Source organism: Pygocentrus nattereri, chromosome 27 (assembly GCF_015220715.1).
Source record: "Pygocentrus nattereri isolate fPygNat1 chromosome 27, fPygNat1.pri, whole genome shotgun sequence".
Classification (NCBI taxonomy): Eukaryota; Metazoa; Chordata; class Actinopteri; order Characiformes; family Serrasalmidae; genus Pygocentrus; species Pygocentrus nattereri.
The window spans coordinates 1,798,466-1,812,821 of NC_051237.1; the positions used below are offsets into that span (position 1 = coordinate 1,798,466).

Sequence of the window (14,356 nt, forward strand, 5' to 3'; positions counted from 1 at the left end):
AGCCACAGCGCCGCGCCTCCACACTACAGGCCAGTTTAGGTACTGCGGCCTCTCTTCCAGATCTCTAGAGTGGGATCCAAAGTGAACCGTGAATCACATCGCCAAATATGTTAGAAGGGGCACTTCAATTATTATTAAAGTATTGCTGATTTTTTTATTTTTTACTTTTTTTTTGGAAATGTAAGCATAAAGTTCAGCCTGCTTCCTGTCTCTGATTTGCAACTGATCAATCGGTCTGTCAGTCAAACAATCCGTTAGTCAACCAGAACATTTATCTGCCTCTTTAATGTTTTAGGTGTATTGACTATGTAAGCACATTATTAAATACATATCCTTAACTTTCCCAGTAATGTAAGCTAAAAACACCTCTGCTTCCTGCCATTGAAACGGCAATTAATCAATCAATCAATCAATCAATCAATCAATCAATAAGGGACTGAATCTTTGTTACTATGTAATATGCACCAAACTAGGAGCCTTTCTTTTTTTGGGTACTTGTGCCATTCTTCTTCATGACGAGCTTGTAAACTGAAGCCTTACACTATCTGTATATCATATCATTGCTGTTGGACAAAAACTTCAAAAAACTTCAAAGGAAAAGGAAAATATTCTTAACTTTCAACCTGTCAAAGTTCATGTAACAATTTTAGTAAGTATAAAGTAAGTTTAAACAATTTCGGTAGGTCCATTTGTCATGAAATTTCGACATAGTGTAAAATATGTTTTCAAATTATGTTAAAAAATTTTAAAACAACAAAAATGGGGGTAAACGTTTTTGCTCCTACAGTGATTAATGTAGCCTATGGGACACTAGGTCCCAGCTGTGAAGGGAGAAGGAGGGACACCGGTACCCAGCAGGAAGGCTAGTCTGGTGTTCTCCGCCTTTTATCCGTGTGTACGCAGTGGAAACCCTGAATGCAGTCTTGGTGGTTTGCCCTGTTAAACTGTCAGTAACACTGGAGAGAAAGACTGGACTGTGGAGGCTGGTGACGGAAGGAAAGCTCTCAGAGTGCGTCAGCAGACATAGTTACTGAAATAACCTACGAAGATGGAGTGGCTGGAGACAAGAGTGCAGACCTTAGTGTAGCCACTGTTTTTCCCACCTTTTATTTCTTTGGTTTTCTTTTTTTTGTACTGTAAATGAGAGGAATGTGCAATTCTGGGGTCACTAAGGTTTACATTTTAACTAAGAGAGCACAGTAAAATGTCACCTTGAATGTCCAACTCTCTGTAGATATTTGGACTCTATTTTTATGACTAATTATGTGTATTTTTTATTATTTTATAGTAGCAAATACCAAGTATCCTCTTATTAGGGCTTAGGACATTTCTTATTTCTTTGGTTCTTGTAGTTGAACTGTGCTGGCTGCAGATAGGAAGTTCAGTTCACTCTGTCTAATTTCTTGTGCGATTTGGGTGTGGATCATAACATAGCTTGAAATTTGGAGTGTATATATATATATAATAGGAAAAATATGGACCCAATAAATTCTTGTTACTTTTTATTGTTTTTATGTTTATTTGTATTATGAATATGACTTTATTCTAATGTATATTGTGATAAACTCACTACTGAAGTAAATTATATATCTATTTATATATATTAGATATATATATATATATGTGTGTGTGTGTGTGTGTGTGTGTGTGTGTGTGTGTGTGTGTGTGTGTTTCGGGTGTGTAGATTCAAATTTAGGGGTGTACTGAGGGCTGTGATTTTCTCTGCTTTTGCACCTATCCATAGGACACCACAGGTATTTTTAGCCCTTGCTATATTTTTATAGCTGTAGCAGGAGGCAGGAATCTTAAAGTACATCTTTTATGTCTGTAAAGCTGCTTTGGCACAGTGCCTGTGGTAAAAAGCACTGAAATTGAATGGAACTGCACTGAACATTTGCCATTTGCTCCCCTTAAACCATATGATGCATATGATAAACCATATGATGCTGATGCACTCCTTAAAACTTCAGCACGAATAACCGCAACTAAACTAGTGTATGCGGAATAGGCAATGTATGTAAATGTGTTTTCATGGCATAAAAACACTGAATTCAAACAGGCTGTAGAAATGTGTAGCATCACTTGTCAAAATCAAATGTCTACCTCTTATTAACATGCTTGCTCTGTGTTTTGGAGCAAAAAAAAGTAAGTATTTGAGCTGTGATAGTTTCTTCTTCATTTCTAACATATTTACTGATAAAATTTAATCTCAACAAACAAATAAAAGATGTTGTATGTACACAAAACGGAGGCATTTTTGCAACCATGGGCCTTAATGTTCATTACTTGGGCCTTAATGTTCACTACTTGGGCCTTAATGTTCACTACTTGGGCCTTAATGTTCCCCTATAAATATTTGGGAAAAAACAATTTTCTCGAAATCCACCACAAAGAAAATAAAAATGAAGCTTTATGATTTTTATAATCAGAAGCTTCTCAAAAAAGCTTTTAAAATGAAACGTGATAATAAAAAATATATCGCTGTTGTCGGAACAAAAACTCAGATCTCCAAAATGGTAACTTTACAGGAGAAAGAAAAAAACTACTGTAGTTTTAATGTAAGTCAATGGAACCAGACGTCTTTCCAAGTCATTTTGGGTTGTTTCTTTTGGTCCATTCATTGTGAAATTTACAAAAAATGTAAAGGAGAACAGGTCCTTTGAAATGGTCAAAAACTGAAAAATGACAAAAATTGGGCAGCGATATGCCAGAAATGGACTACTGTTGTTTAAATAATAGGGTGACTCATGTTTAATGTGACCAGGGACATGAATTAACAGGCACAATTTGATTTCGGGTTGACTTTAAACAAACAAATGCGAACTAAAGGGAAACTCCACAGATTTTTGAAAATTTCTGTATATTTACATGGTTAACAATGTGAACGAAGTCAGTCAGAGCGGTTCGGTGTGACATGCTTCGTTCTAGAGAAACTTACCGAGTCAGAATTCGGAGTTCACGGTGGTGGTGATAGAAACCAGATGTCCACCTCCAAAAGCTTCCTTACAGAAAGTCATTACATAAATGTTTCTGAATACTCTGTCTGACGTCTGAGACACTGTTTTATGGTAGAGTTGTGACGACATTTTGGTCTAAAATGTATTGTAATCTATCTATTTTAATCTGTTCATGGTGGTGGGGTTCAGGAAGGGTGTTCTAAGGCAAAACAGTCCCCAAAGAAAACTTTTTTTAAACTCTGTTTTAACATCATCAACATCACATAAAAAACTCTGAAGACATCTTTAGGTTCACTGTTGATTTTGGATGGTAAATAAACTGATTATGTTTGTTTACATCTCAACCATTATGCAGAATCGTGCAGATATTTTGAAAACTTTGGTGGAATTCCCCTTTAATCTCCTCATGCCAAACATCCAGTATATGTCCAGGACATTTTCCCTAAGTATTGTAACTCTATAGAAGCAGGCGTGTCATCACACTCACGTTCGTTCGTTTTTACAGAACTCTTTTTCACAGAAGGTCTTTGCATTGGTTGATCATTTAATACAATGTTTTCCTTTTTAATCTTCACTCAAACAGAAGCAAACATGGCAGCTGGAGAGATGGACACTCACTGCCTCAATGACCCAATGAAATATTGCGTGTAATCTACTCTGCACTTGTTTCAGAAATGGTTTTGTATGTATGTCCTAGAAGGTCCCTCTTATGAAATGTTAAAAAGTGAGATGGTAGCTATTTATTTCTACAGCCACAAACTTTGAGATCAAGTTTAATGTCAAGTGGTCAGGACTTTTGGATTAAATGCAGTAAATGATGCTTTGATTAGTATAATAGGCTCAGACTTTACAAGACACAGCCATTTAAGATTTTTGTTGGTTTAGTTAAACGTAAAATCTAACACGTGTTTAGGAGTGACAGTAGATGATGATCTATGAATTCGGGCATAATATTGTTTGGTTGTGATTTCGGTAGCTTTTGCTGTCTAGTATGCTGGACATTCGAATTAGGCTAATGAAATATCGAAAACTGGACATATTTTATCATCAGGATAACAGACGCAAAGAAAAAAACTCAACGTTTCCTGTGCTTCAGAAACGTTACTTGCATTGTAGTGTATAAAATGTTTTATCAGTTAACATGTTTGAAGTGATATATGTAACATTTAATATTACGTATATATCTATGTAAAATGTGAGGTGCAATGTTTGCAGATTTTTTTCTTCAGCGACCTTGATTGTTTCAACCACTTGTTCTTTTTAGATATAGTAATGTAAACCAGTGTGTATGCTTTGTGTTGAATAGCTCTTTGTTTATTATTATGATGTAAATATCCTTTAACATTGTATTTATTCCACTGCTCCTGCAAAGCTTGGGAGGGTACCTTCACTTTTTGTGAATATCCCCATTGTGGGACTAATAAAGGATTATCTTATCTGATCTCCAGGTAGTCCTAAGAGTTCAGAAACTTTTCATGTATCTGCACATACAGTAAACTGTGAAAAGTTCAGTGCTTGATCTGTGCTTTGTTATGCAGCACGAATTATGTTAATTAAAAAAAAAAAAGTCCAAATGTCCAGTATACTGATCACTATTTCTGATTCAAATATTACACAAATATATTAGTCACTGATTACATGTTTCCCATTAAACAAAAAAATAATTCACATAACGTGTTAGGGGGCAGTCATGGGCTGGAGGTTAGAGAACTGGCCCTGTAACCAGAAGGTTGCCCGTTCGATTCCCAGGGCTGACAACACATGAGTGAGGTGTCCTTGAGCAAGACACCTAACCCCCCAATTGCTCCCCGGGTGCTGTGGATAGGGCTGCCCACCGCTCCGGGCAAGTGTGCTCACTGCCCCCTAGTGTGTGTGTCTATTCACTAGTGTGCATGTGGTGTTTTATGTGGAGGTGGAATTTCCCCGTTTGTGGGATTAATAAAAGTACCACTTAACTTAATTAGCACGCAGCAGAGAACATGTTTCTTAACAAAAACACATCTTCTAAGCCGCTTCTCCTTCTGGGTCACGGGGTTGCAGGGGGTTCTGGAGCCTACCTCAGCTGTCATTGGGCGAAAGGTAGATACACCCTGAACAGGTCGCCAGTCCATCGCAGGGCAGACAGACAGACACTGTCACTCACACACTCACAGACACTCACACCTAGGGGCAATTTTTCACGTTCAAACGCCCTGACTGCATATCTGTGGACTGTGGGAGGAAACCCACACAGAGAGGACCGTGATCGCCCTGCTGGGGACGACCCCAGGCCCTCCTTGCTGCGAGGCAACTGTCTCGGGACTGAAGGGGTTAAGGTGCACTGACAGCCATGCTTTTACTTTGAAGTGTGCTACTGAGCGCCGATGGGCGCTGTTCTAGAACGGCCCGGAGCGTAGAGCGCATGCGCAGTGGCGGCGCGGTGAAGGGCATTGGAAGCGAATGAGACGTCTGCGAAACGCTGGCAGCGCAAACCGACTTCAGTACCGACGCGCTGTAGCCTCGGCGCTGCGGAGCGCCTTCCCTGGACTCCAGCACACACTAACAGCCCCTCACAGCGCCGTCTGAATTCCGCGCCGTACAGGTTTGCGTCCTCCGCTGACTTGAAAGCAGAGCTAGGCTAGTTAGCGGTTAGCCGGCTGGCCGGTTATGTTAAAGCATGTAGCCGAAGCCGGCTAAGCGAGTTAGCCTAGCTAGCGTTGACTAACTGACTGACTGCAGGGCGGCGTTTGAGTGAAGACGACCGCACAGGATTTAGTTTATTCGCCCTTTTCCTCCGAAATACTTCATTTGAAATGGTTTCATATACTGCTTTGCAGTCAGCTCAATAGCGTAGCGTTGCTCTTAGAAAACAAAACAACCAGCTAACCTCACTTGTCCCTCAGCTCAGCTTATTAAAGTTTACTGGCCACAGTTTTACACATCATGTACCTTAAGGCTTATTTTCCATTCTGTATTATCTGTAACGTTAAGATAATAGGTTTGTAATATGCTTCACAAGGTTTAAGCCAGCTAATTTTCCGTTCCACCTTAAAAGATGCAGCAGTTAATGTAACCCTTCGAGTGAAGTTCCACCTTAAATGGTGCAGCAGTGACGTTACCTTGCTTCGTTCAGGTTTCCGGGTCATGGAGTCATGTTTTTTTTCCTGTCTTTTTTCGAACTTGCTGCTGCCGCTCATAACTGGACAGGCCGTGTGCTGGGCTGCCTCTGTTTTTCTGACCAGAGGGTTTTAGTGCCCTTTTGCTTATGTTATCATATTTTATGCTTTGTTATCATTAGAATAACTGTTCTTTGTCTTGTTATGAAATGATTCTGACAGGTGCAGATCTTTTCCTGTGTGTTGAATATTAGTGGACCAGCTGAGCTCCGTCTCCCCTTTGTTTTCTCTCAAGGCTTCCACTGCACTGCGGAGGAGCTGGACCAGGACGTGTCACTGGATGGGAAAATAGGCCTCATGACTGATTTGCTTAATTATGCAAGTGTGTTGATAGAGTAAATTCGTGAGGTTCCCCAGCGCCCTGACCTGAATGGCTGTGTGCAGAGGGGGTGTCTCTTTTTGGGTGGGTTGCATCAGGAGCCATGGCAGAAGGCAGCCGTTAAGAAAACAGAGCTGGAGCATATGGCAGGTAGGCACACTTACTAAGGGAGAGTTACAGAGATTTTTCAGTATGTAAGTAAAGTAATCCAGAGCTGGTTGATGTGAAATGCATCATTCATCATTCTGGAGAAACCTGCAGAGTTAAAATTGCTCACAGTTGCGAAGAAACGAACCAGATGTCCAATGTGTTAAACACTTCCAGAAGCCGCCTTCCAGAGAATGGTACGGCTATATTATTGGGTGTCTAAAGGCAGTGCTTTCCAATCGGTTTAAGATATGGTGGTATGGTAAGAATATAATGCAGTATTAATAATTCTTACAACACATGATATGCATCACAATATTTTTTTTTATCTTTGATCAATTGAAACACATGTACCAGAAGTGCCACATAAAAAAGAAACTACACAAACTACAATGTTTTTTATCCAGCGTTTCACATAATGCATTGCACAATGTCCATTTATATGCTCAGAAAATTGTATATTTTTTGTATTTTAAAATTGTATATTGCATATTGTGGTGTTGTATCTCATGATAATTGTAAAAAGGTGCCCACTCCTGGCATAAGGGTTGGGGTAGGTGATGTGGTGAAAATACATCATTGTACTTTTTATTATGTATATTTAAAAGGCAAGCTGTGGTGTAATTCATCACGATTTTGGTAAAATATTGTCAAATGGCCCAACTCCACGTAGAGGTGAATGCAGAGTATTCTAAAGCAAAATAGTCTCAAAAGTATTAGCATTTTGCATCTGTAAACAGGGATGAGCTGAAAATGATTTTTTAAGTGAAAATGGTCAAACATGGAACTTTTGGTTTTTTTTTTTTTTAGCCAAATGAGGGGAAAATGGTGGAAAAAGAGACATAACAAATGATTTGAATGATAATGAATATGAGAACCCGTGAATAAAAACAATAGATCTCCTTTACCAACCGTTCTTAAGAATAAATTTCTTCTTAAAACCATTTCACACAGATTCTGACACTGACCAGTGATTTCTAATTGGGAACTTGTTCTTGAGCAAGAACAGAATCTACGCACGCATCTAACCACAGTTCTGTGGTTTAACGACAAGCTTAGGAAGACGTTTGTGAATGAGGCCAACTGTTATTTTTTGGCTGTCCTGCAGAAGTCAGTGCGCACACACACTGACAGTTTGAGTAGGAACAGATAAATGGTGGAAATAAATGTGTCACGTGGAACTGTTTCAGGGTTTCTGTGAGGTTGGTTGTTGCTGTCACCACCACTATAAAAAAAATAGAAGTTGTTTCTCTGCAGGGCACCATTTTATGTAAAGCAACTCTGACAGACTTTGTATGCATCACTATTATTGAATCCTGCAGAAATGAGTATTTTATTTTCAAGTTTGAGAGTTCAGGCTGTTCATGCTGGCAGGTCTGTAATGCAGCCACATTTTTCTCTTTTACAGGCACTTGACTCACAGTTGAATGGCACCTGTAGAGTCCTTAGCAGCGCATCGTGGGCTTTGGCTCCCCCAAACAGCCTCTGCTATCAAACTGTAAAAAAGCCGTCCCTTTCTCATCCCTTCCACCATGCCTGCCAGCCACACAAAGACAGAGCGCACAGTCTAGAAGAGGAATTTGAGGAGACCCTTAGCCTGTGTGTTCTGCTCAAACCCAGCGAGCCGGATGAACAGCATACCCTGGTGGAGGTGCCCCTGTTTGGACAAGTCAAGTTGGGCGAGTTCCTGGCTTTAGGAGCCAACAGACCCACTGACCTTGTTTTTTCTTTGACCACTGTTGACGGGAGGAGAGAAGATGACATTAGCATTGTTAAAATGTCCGGGACTGAGAAAAAGCCCGTGTGGGAGCAGAGGGAGAGAGGCTCGTTCAGGAGTTTGTTTGAGACTGAAGGATGTCCAGCTCCATTCATTTTGGGCTCTCATTTCTATTGCTTTCACTGCCCTGGAATGGAGCATGTGCCTGTGCCTGGAGATAGGGTGAGGATTGGACGTACTTGCTCTCCACCTTCCTTTACCTCCCTCTGCAGTCCTGCTGAGACTGAGGGCATGGTGAGTGGTCCCAGTGAGAGGGACATGGAGAATGAGGAGAAGCTGGCTCTGATGTACGAAAAACTAAGGATTGAGGTAAAACAAAAAGCATCATATGTTCATCCTGGTACTTTCTGGCTTCTGCCTCGTCTTCTGCATCATAATTTAATCGCTCTCTTCATTTTGTTTCAGCTTCCTGCCTTTTTTGTGAAGAATCATGATTACAGCATGTATTCCATTGATGTCGAATTCATCAATGGTCTTCTCAACACCAAGACGAGGTGCGTTTATTATTACATTATTGTTATTATTATCATTATTATTATTTTGTTTTTTTTGGGTGTAATATTTGAATCCAGTCATCAAAAATAACAGCACTTCACTGAAAGGTATTTGTAGACATTTTATGCATTTTATTTAATATTTCAAGAACTCTGAACAATAATTGGAAACAAATACATATATAACATTATCTTCTACAGTTCTGTTCATCATTTACACAGGACGTTGCACAGGACCAACATATTAATCATTTTAGACACCTGTCTGAAACGAAATAATTGTACAGTTTACAGACCAACAAATTACAGAATTTTAAATTTAATATTGTATAATTTTTCATTTAGTTTGGATAATTTAATAAACTGTGTTTATATAGTTCACATCATTTATATGTAATTAATATTTCAGGAAGGTCATTATGCTGAATTATTTGCAGCAGTGAGCCAAAAGTGCACTGTATCTTTGTTGCCTTAGAGGCCGTGTGGCATACCAGCTGACCCTGTCGCTGTGGCGGTTGCTGTGTCTGTGCTATTATGCGGAGGCACGGCTGGAGGTGCTGAAGCTAACGAAGCACCCGGAGGACGGCTCTATCAAAGCGCGCTGGAGGGTCAAGGGCCTTCCTTTCCATTCTCTACTGCTCCGCTTTTACAAGAAAGACAAGACTCAGCTTTACAGGCAAGACGGACTATTTGCAGACTTGTTTGTTTCCCTATGTTTTCAGTCTTCCTCACGTCTTTGAATAAACTGTTTATGTACTGCTCTCTCATAATGTTGTCTGGTTGTTAACCCATTAAGGCCACTGCAAGCTAGGAGCTATTCCTGCCTTTTTATCTGCTCTTCAGTTAATAATGCGATTTTCTGAATTTTGTTGCCTTTGTAAAGAACATGGGGCTATCAGAAAGGATCAGAAATCTGATTCAAAATTTTCCCTTGTTTATTGGTCAAATATTAAGAAACATTTGACATTTGAATGCATTATAAAAAAATGTAGGATACATAGGATACAAAGGAAAATAAATAGGATACATAACAGCAGTAAACCTGATTTCTAAGTCAGTGTTATATCTTCTTAATCCACAAGGGGCATAAATGATCAAGCTCCCAGAAAGTACACAGTGTTTAAAACAGTGATTCTCACCCTGGGGGTCGCAGCTCAAATGATGGTTGTCAATTCTGACGTATCTTTGAGTCACTTCAAGTTGCTAGTCATAACGAGCTGCTAAAAAGGTGTTTGCAAACATTGCCAAACATGGGCATCTTTCGTCTTCTGTTTGGTAGTTACCATTTGTGAGAATGTTAATAACTACTTGGCCTGGAATGTAGGAGCAGCAGCAGAGCTTTAAACCTGCTAATGCATGTTTTTTGCATTCAGATGTGCATTCCATCGCTGGATTCGTCAATTTTATTTTGACAGGTCTGAAAGATCATCTAATGCTGAAAATGGATAGACTTGTATTCAGTTTGTGTCTCACACTACCACTTTGAACAAAAATAGCATGAATTTTCTCATTCGTGTATCAGTTGTGCTTTATTGTTTGCTCTGATTTGCTCTGTTTGCAATCTGAAAAACGGCACATCTAACAAGAAAAGGAGCTTCATGCATGTCTTACATAATTATAGCAAAGACGGTTGCACACAGACTGCTCCAGTTCTACACGCTGAAATCGATCAAATGATTTTACTCTTGCCAGCGAGGATGTGCACATGGCAGAACCCTTGTGGCAGCAGATATAAATGAGTGGCTTTCCTGTTTTTGTTATGAGAGAAAGTGTAAATAAATATGAGGAGTAGCTCTGTAACCTCAACATTTGTCCTTGAACATTTACTTTTATTACTTTTTCAGGACCTTCGATGCATTCTCTACCTTCTACCTGGGCTCTGATGGGCTTATACACTGTCATAAAGTTGAAAAGGTCAGAGCTTCTTTATTTTGCTTATGATGTATGCTTGTAGTTAAAACATTAAATGAATGGTTCAGACATGCTTGGTCTTATAACTTTATAACTTTCAGTAATAAGGAGTGGAAATATCATTCATGTGTTTTTTTTTTTTTTTTTTTTTCTCTTATTATAATAGAAGTTGTGGCTGACTTGCGCATATGGACAGTTGTGTAAATTTTGATTTATCTGTGAACTGTTCTTTTAAACCGTGGCAAATCTGGGACAGGGGTGCTGAATCATGGCAATTTTGTGTGTATGTTTTTTAATCTTTCAGGTAATGCAAGCTCAGCCGCCTGTGCTGCCCAAAGTGACTTCACTGCTAGCTGGGGCCCTGGTGGCCCTGGGGATTCAGGAGCATCGGCCCGCTCTTAATCTGCTGCCACTGTTCCTCTCCTCTTTCAGACAGGGTCGAGAGTAAGGAGGAGAGCACAGGAAAGGCACTGTGTGGGAGTGTGTGGGTAGAAGAACGTGTTTCTGATGTGGAAATGAGATTGAAGAGTAAACCTCTTGAAAAAACTGAAAAACCCATTAACCCAAGGATGAGAACAGCACCGTTTACAGGAGTAACAGTTATACCATATCATTGTCAGTTATCTTGCTTGTCTAATTGATTACAAGGTACTGTGCTATGTCTCAGCCCAAAGCTCTGTAGTAGCAGTACATCAGCTGATGCTTACAGAAAGCCTTTCAGTGCTCTCAATGTGCGCTGGAAATCATTACTTTAGTATTGGCTGTTTTTCCTTCCCCATTTGCTTCCATTCTGTTTACTAAAACAAACACTACCACGAACTACAGATTGGCAGTTTCTTAGTTCAGGAACATATCAGGCACCCATAATTAGGGAGTTTTCATGCATCCTTCATAAGAGTCAGCTGACAACAAGCACACATCCAGATGAGCGGGAAGGAGGGAGCACAGTTGTGTATTAATAAATGCCTAAACAAGACTTTTCACTATAGGAAATAATTTATTGAGCTTGCAGCAACATCTGTACCACTAGTTTTGTATATATCTTTCACTTATATGGAGAAATCAGTTGTCTTAACCTGTGTCCTGCCTTGTAGAGTAGCCTTGACTTCCAGCTACAGTAATTTGGGGAATAGGGAGCAAGTTTCAGATACAAGCCAGTCTTTTCTTAGATCAAGTAGATCCATGAAACGTGATGTAACGGTCTTCCTCCTTTTTGTGTGGTGCATGCCACCAATTAGACACGTTAGTGATTTCCGCAGTGGACGTCCTTGAGGCTGGTTCCTGACGTGTGCACATTACGTAGTAATGAGAAAATATTCACTCCAGTTCAGATATAGGAACATGTGCTTTGGGATGAAAGGTAGTTCAGTATCACTTGTAAACAGATGTGCACACAGGTATCAAACTTCAACCTTCAAAATGTTTATTTTTCATCTTTTGACTTTGGTCTGGGATTAATTACATTAAGATGGAGCCGCTAGATGTTTTATTTGGTATTGTACTTTGTAACCCCAAATTGTCTGCATTGACCTTATTACGTATTTTACAGAATGGAGTCTGTTTTTTGGGAATACTTCACTGAAGGGCAGCATTTGTAAGACAACTGACATAAACCTACATTAATATTTATGAAGGCTTCATCCATCAAGCATCAGTTGTCATAAAGGCTGCATCAGTCAGTGTCATCCAGAAAGTTATGCCAGTTGGTGCTTGTTGGAAGAACTCTTTATAAACATATAAATATGAAATGCTTATGCTATGTAGCTATCACGGAGCCTTATGAACGCTGCTGTACAGTAAAGTGTTACCATTTGTTCTAACGCACAAAACGGCCACGTGAGCGCAGCTATGGTTGAAGTACAAAGGTACTGTATAGGTTACTGCTTATATAGTGCCATAAACCTGAGTGGCCCTGCTGTACATAGCAAATGCAGAAGCATATTGGTCTGAATCCATTTCTGCTCTGCTTCACGGTGTTTGTGATCTAAGAGTGCTTATTTGGATTAGTTCAGGGATTGGTTACAGTCAGCTTGTTAGCAATTAAAGACAGAAGGTCTTATGAGTCTTATTACAATGTAATGGATCAGTTATGCCTTTGTAGGGCTGGTTAACACTGAACTGATTTCAGCTTAATTATATCCCTTTTCTGTATGTTTATTAACAGATGCCTTGGTAGAGGTATACCAACCCAGACCATGCTAGCAAGTCTTTGATTGGGAAATAGCACATTGGTCAAAGAGATGATGCCAAAGTAGCTTGAGCTTACAGCAGGGTTTTAACCCTAATCTGGACAAAAAGTGGTTCTTGTTTTCCTGTTAGCCTTTGGTTCTGTCACATATGTTAAGATGATGTTTCTGCCTCTATTTATAGTAGTTCACAATCTAACATCAGACATATAGGCATATATTTGTTGAAATATATCCTTTTACTGTTCAATGTTTTGTTCAAAGCCAGTTTTGTGTGACAAACAAGTACAAATTACATGTGCACATGATAAAATATGTAGACTGAGAACAAAACGTGTATGTCTGAGCCTTCGTTTTCCTGAATACATCCTACTGCTTGCACTTTTAAACTGGCAATAAGGTGTGACAAACTGTTGCATAGTCTGCTCTTTAGATAATTGAGAAGTGGTAGCATCCATAAAAATTGGAGAAAGAAAATCGGCTCAGTGATGCTTATTTATTTGAGGTCAGTAACCCAAAGTCTGGTATGAAAATGTGTGTGAGTAATAAAGTGACACAGACACTGTTGATCACATTCTCCGTCATGGTTAATACAGTGGAAAACTACCAAAAGTACGGTGGTGGACCCCATTCAGTCTGTTTTTGCTGTTTAAAGGGAATTTCTAGTGTAAGACATAACTAGACTCTAAACCAGTAATTCCCAATCCCAGTCCTGCTCTGTACATTTGTGTTTTCCCTACCCTAAAATGCCCAGATCATCACATGAGCAGCCTGTTAATAAGGTAGTTAGATAAATTAGTTGTGCTGGATGAGTTAAAGCACAAAAGTGTTCATAGTTATGGGATCGTCAGGACTTATCCTGCTCTAAACCGCCCAACTTTGAGTTCAGTCAGATCAGTTTCATTCCAGTTCCTGTTCTGGAGGGCTGCCATTCAGCACACGGGTCATCCCCCTGTTCAAACACACCTACTTGACCCATCAAGGGGAATTCCAGTGACTTTTTTATTCCTGCATAACTGATGTTAAGATGTAAGTAAAGTCATTCACAGTGACACAAAGAAATGCTCCATTCTAGAACAGTCAGAATCATTTACAGTGGTGGCGATAGGAACCAGACGTCTGAAGAGTATAATGCTTTTGAAAACTCCCTCACAGAAAGTTTTGACATTAAATGGTTATGAACACACGGTGTATTACTTAAGACGTTTTACGATAGCAGAGAAGGCCTTGGCTTAAAATGTATGTTTGAAATACACACAGAGCATTGTTTTTACAGAATTGCCACTATTTTAGCATGATAAACATTACATATGAAAACTAAGAGATCCAAGCTGGTGCGTTTCCTTACAATGAACCATTTCACATAAGACCATTTGAATGACTGATATGTTGGACCAGGTGCAATTGAAC

General features: G+C 39.6%; 1 protein-coding gene across 1 annotated transcript; it reads left to right on the plus strand.

Moving 5' to 3' along the window:
• The first annotated feature begins 5,339 nt into the window (after positions 1–5,339).
• Positions 5,340–13,515, plus strand: c27h6orf136 (chromosome 27 C6orf136 homolog). The gene is made up of 7 exons (XM_017708651.2): positions 5,340–5,538; positions 6,348–6,581; positions 7,987–8,664; positions 8,761–8,849; positions 9,325–9,525; positions 10,694–10,763; positions 11,065–13,515. Exons 2-7 carry the CDS (start codon positions 6,483–6,485, stop codon positions 11,206–11,208), a joined length of 1,281 nt encoding a protein of 426 aa, XP_017564140.1. The 5' UTR covers positions 5,340–5,538; positions 6,348–6,482; the 3' UTR covers positions 11,209–13,515.
• The last annotated feature ends 841 nt before the right edge of the window (positions 13,516–14,356 follow it).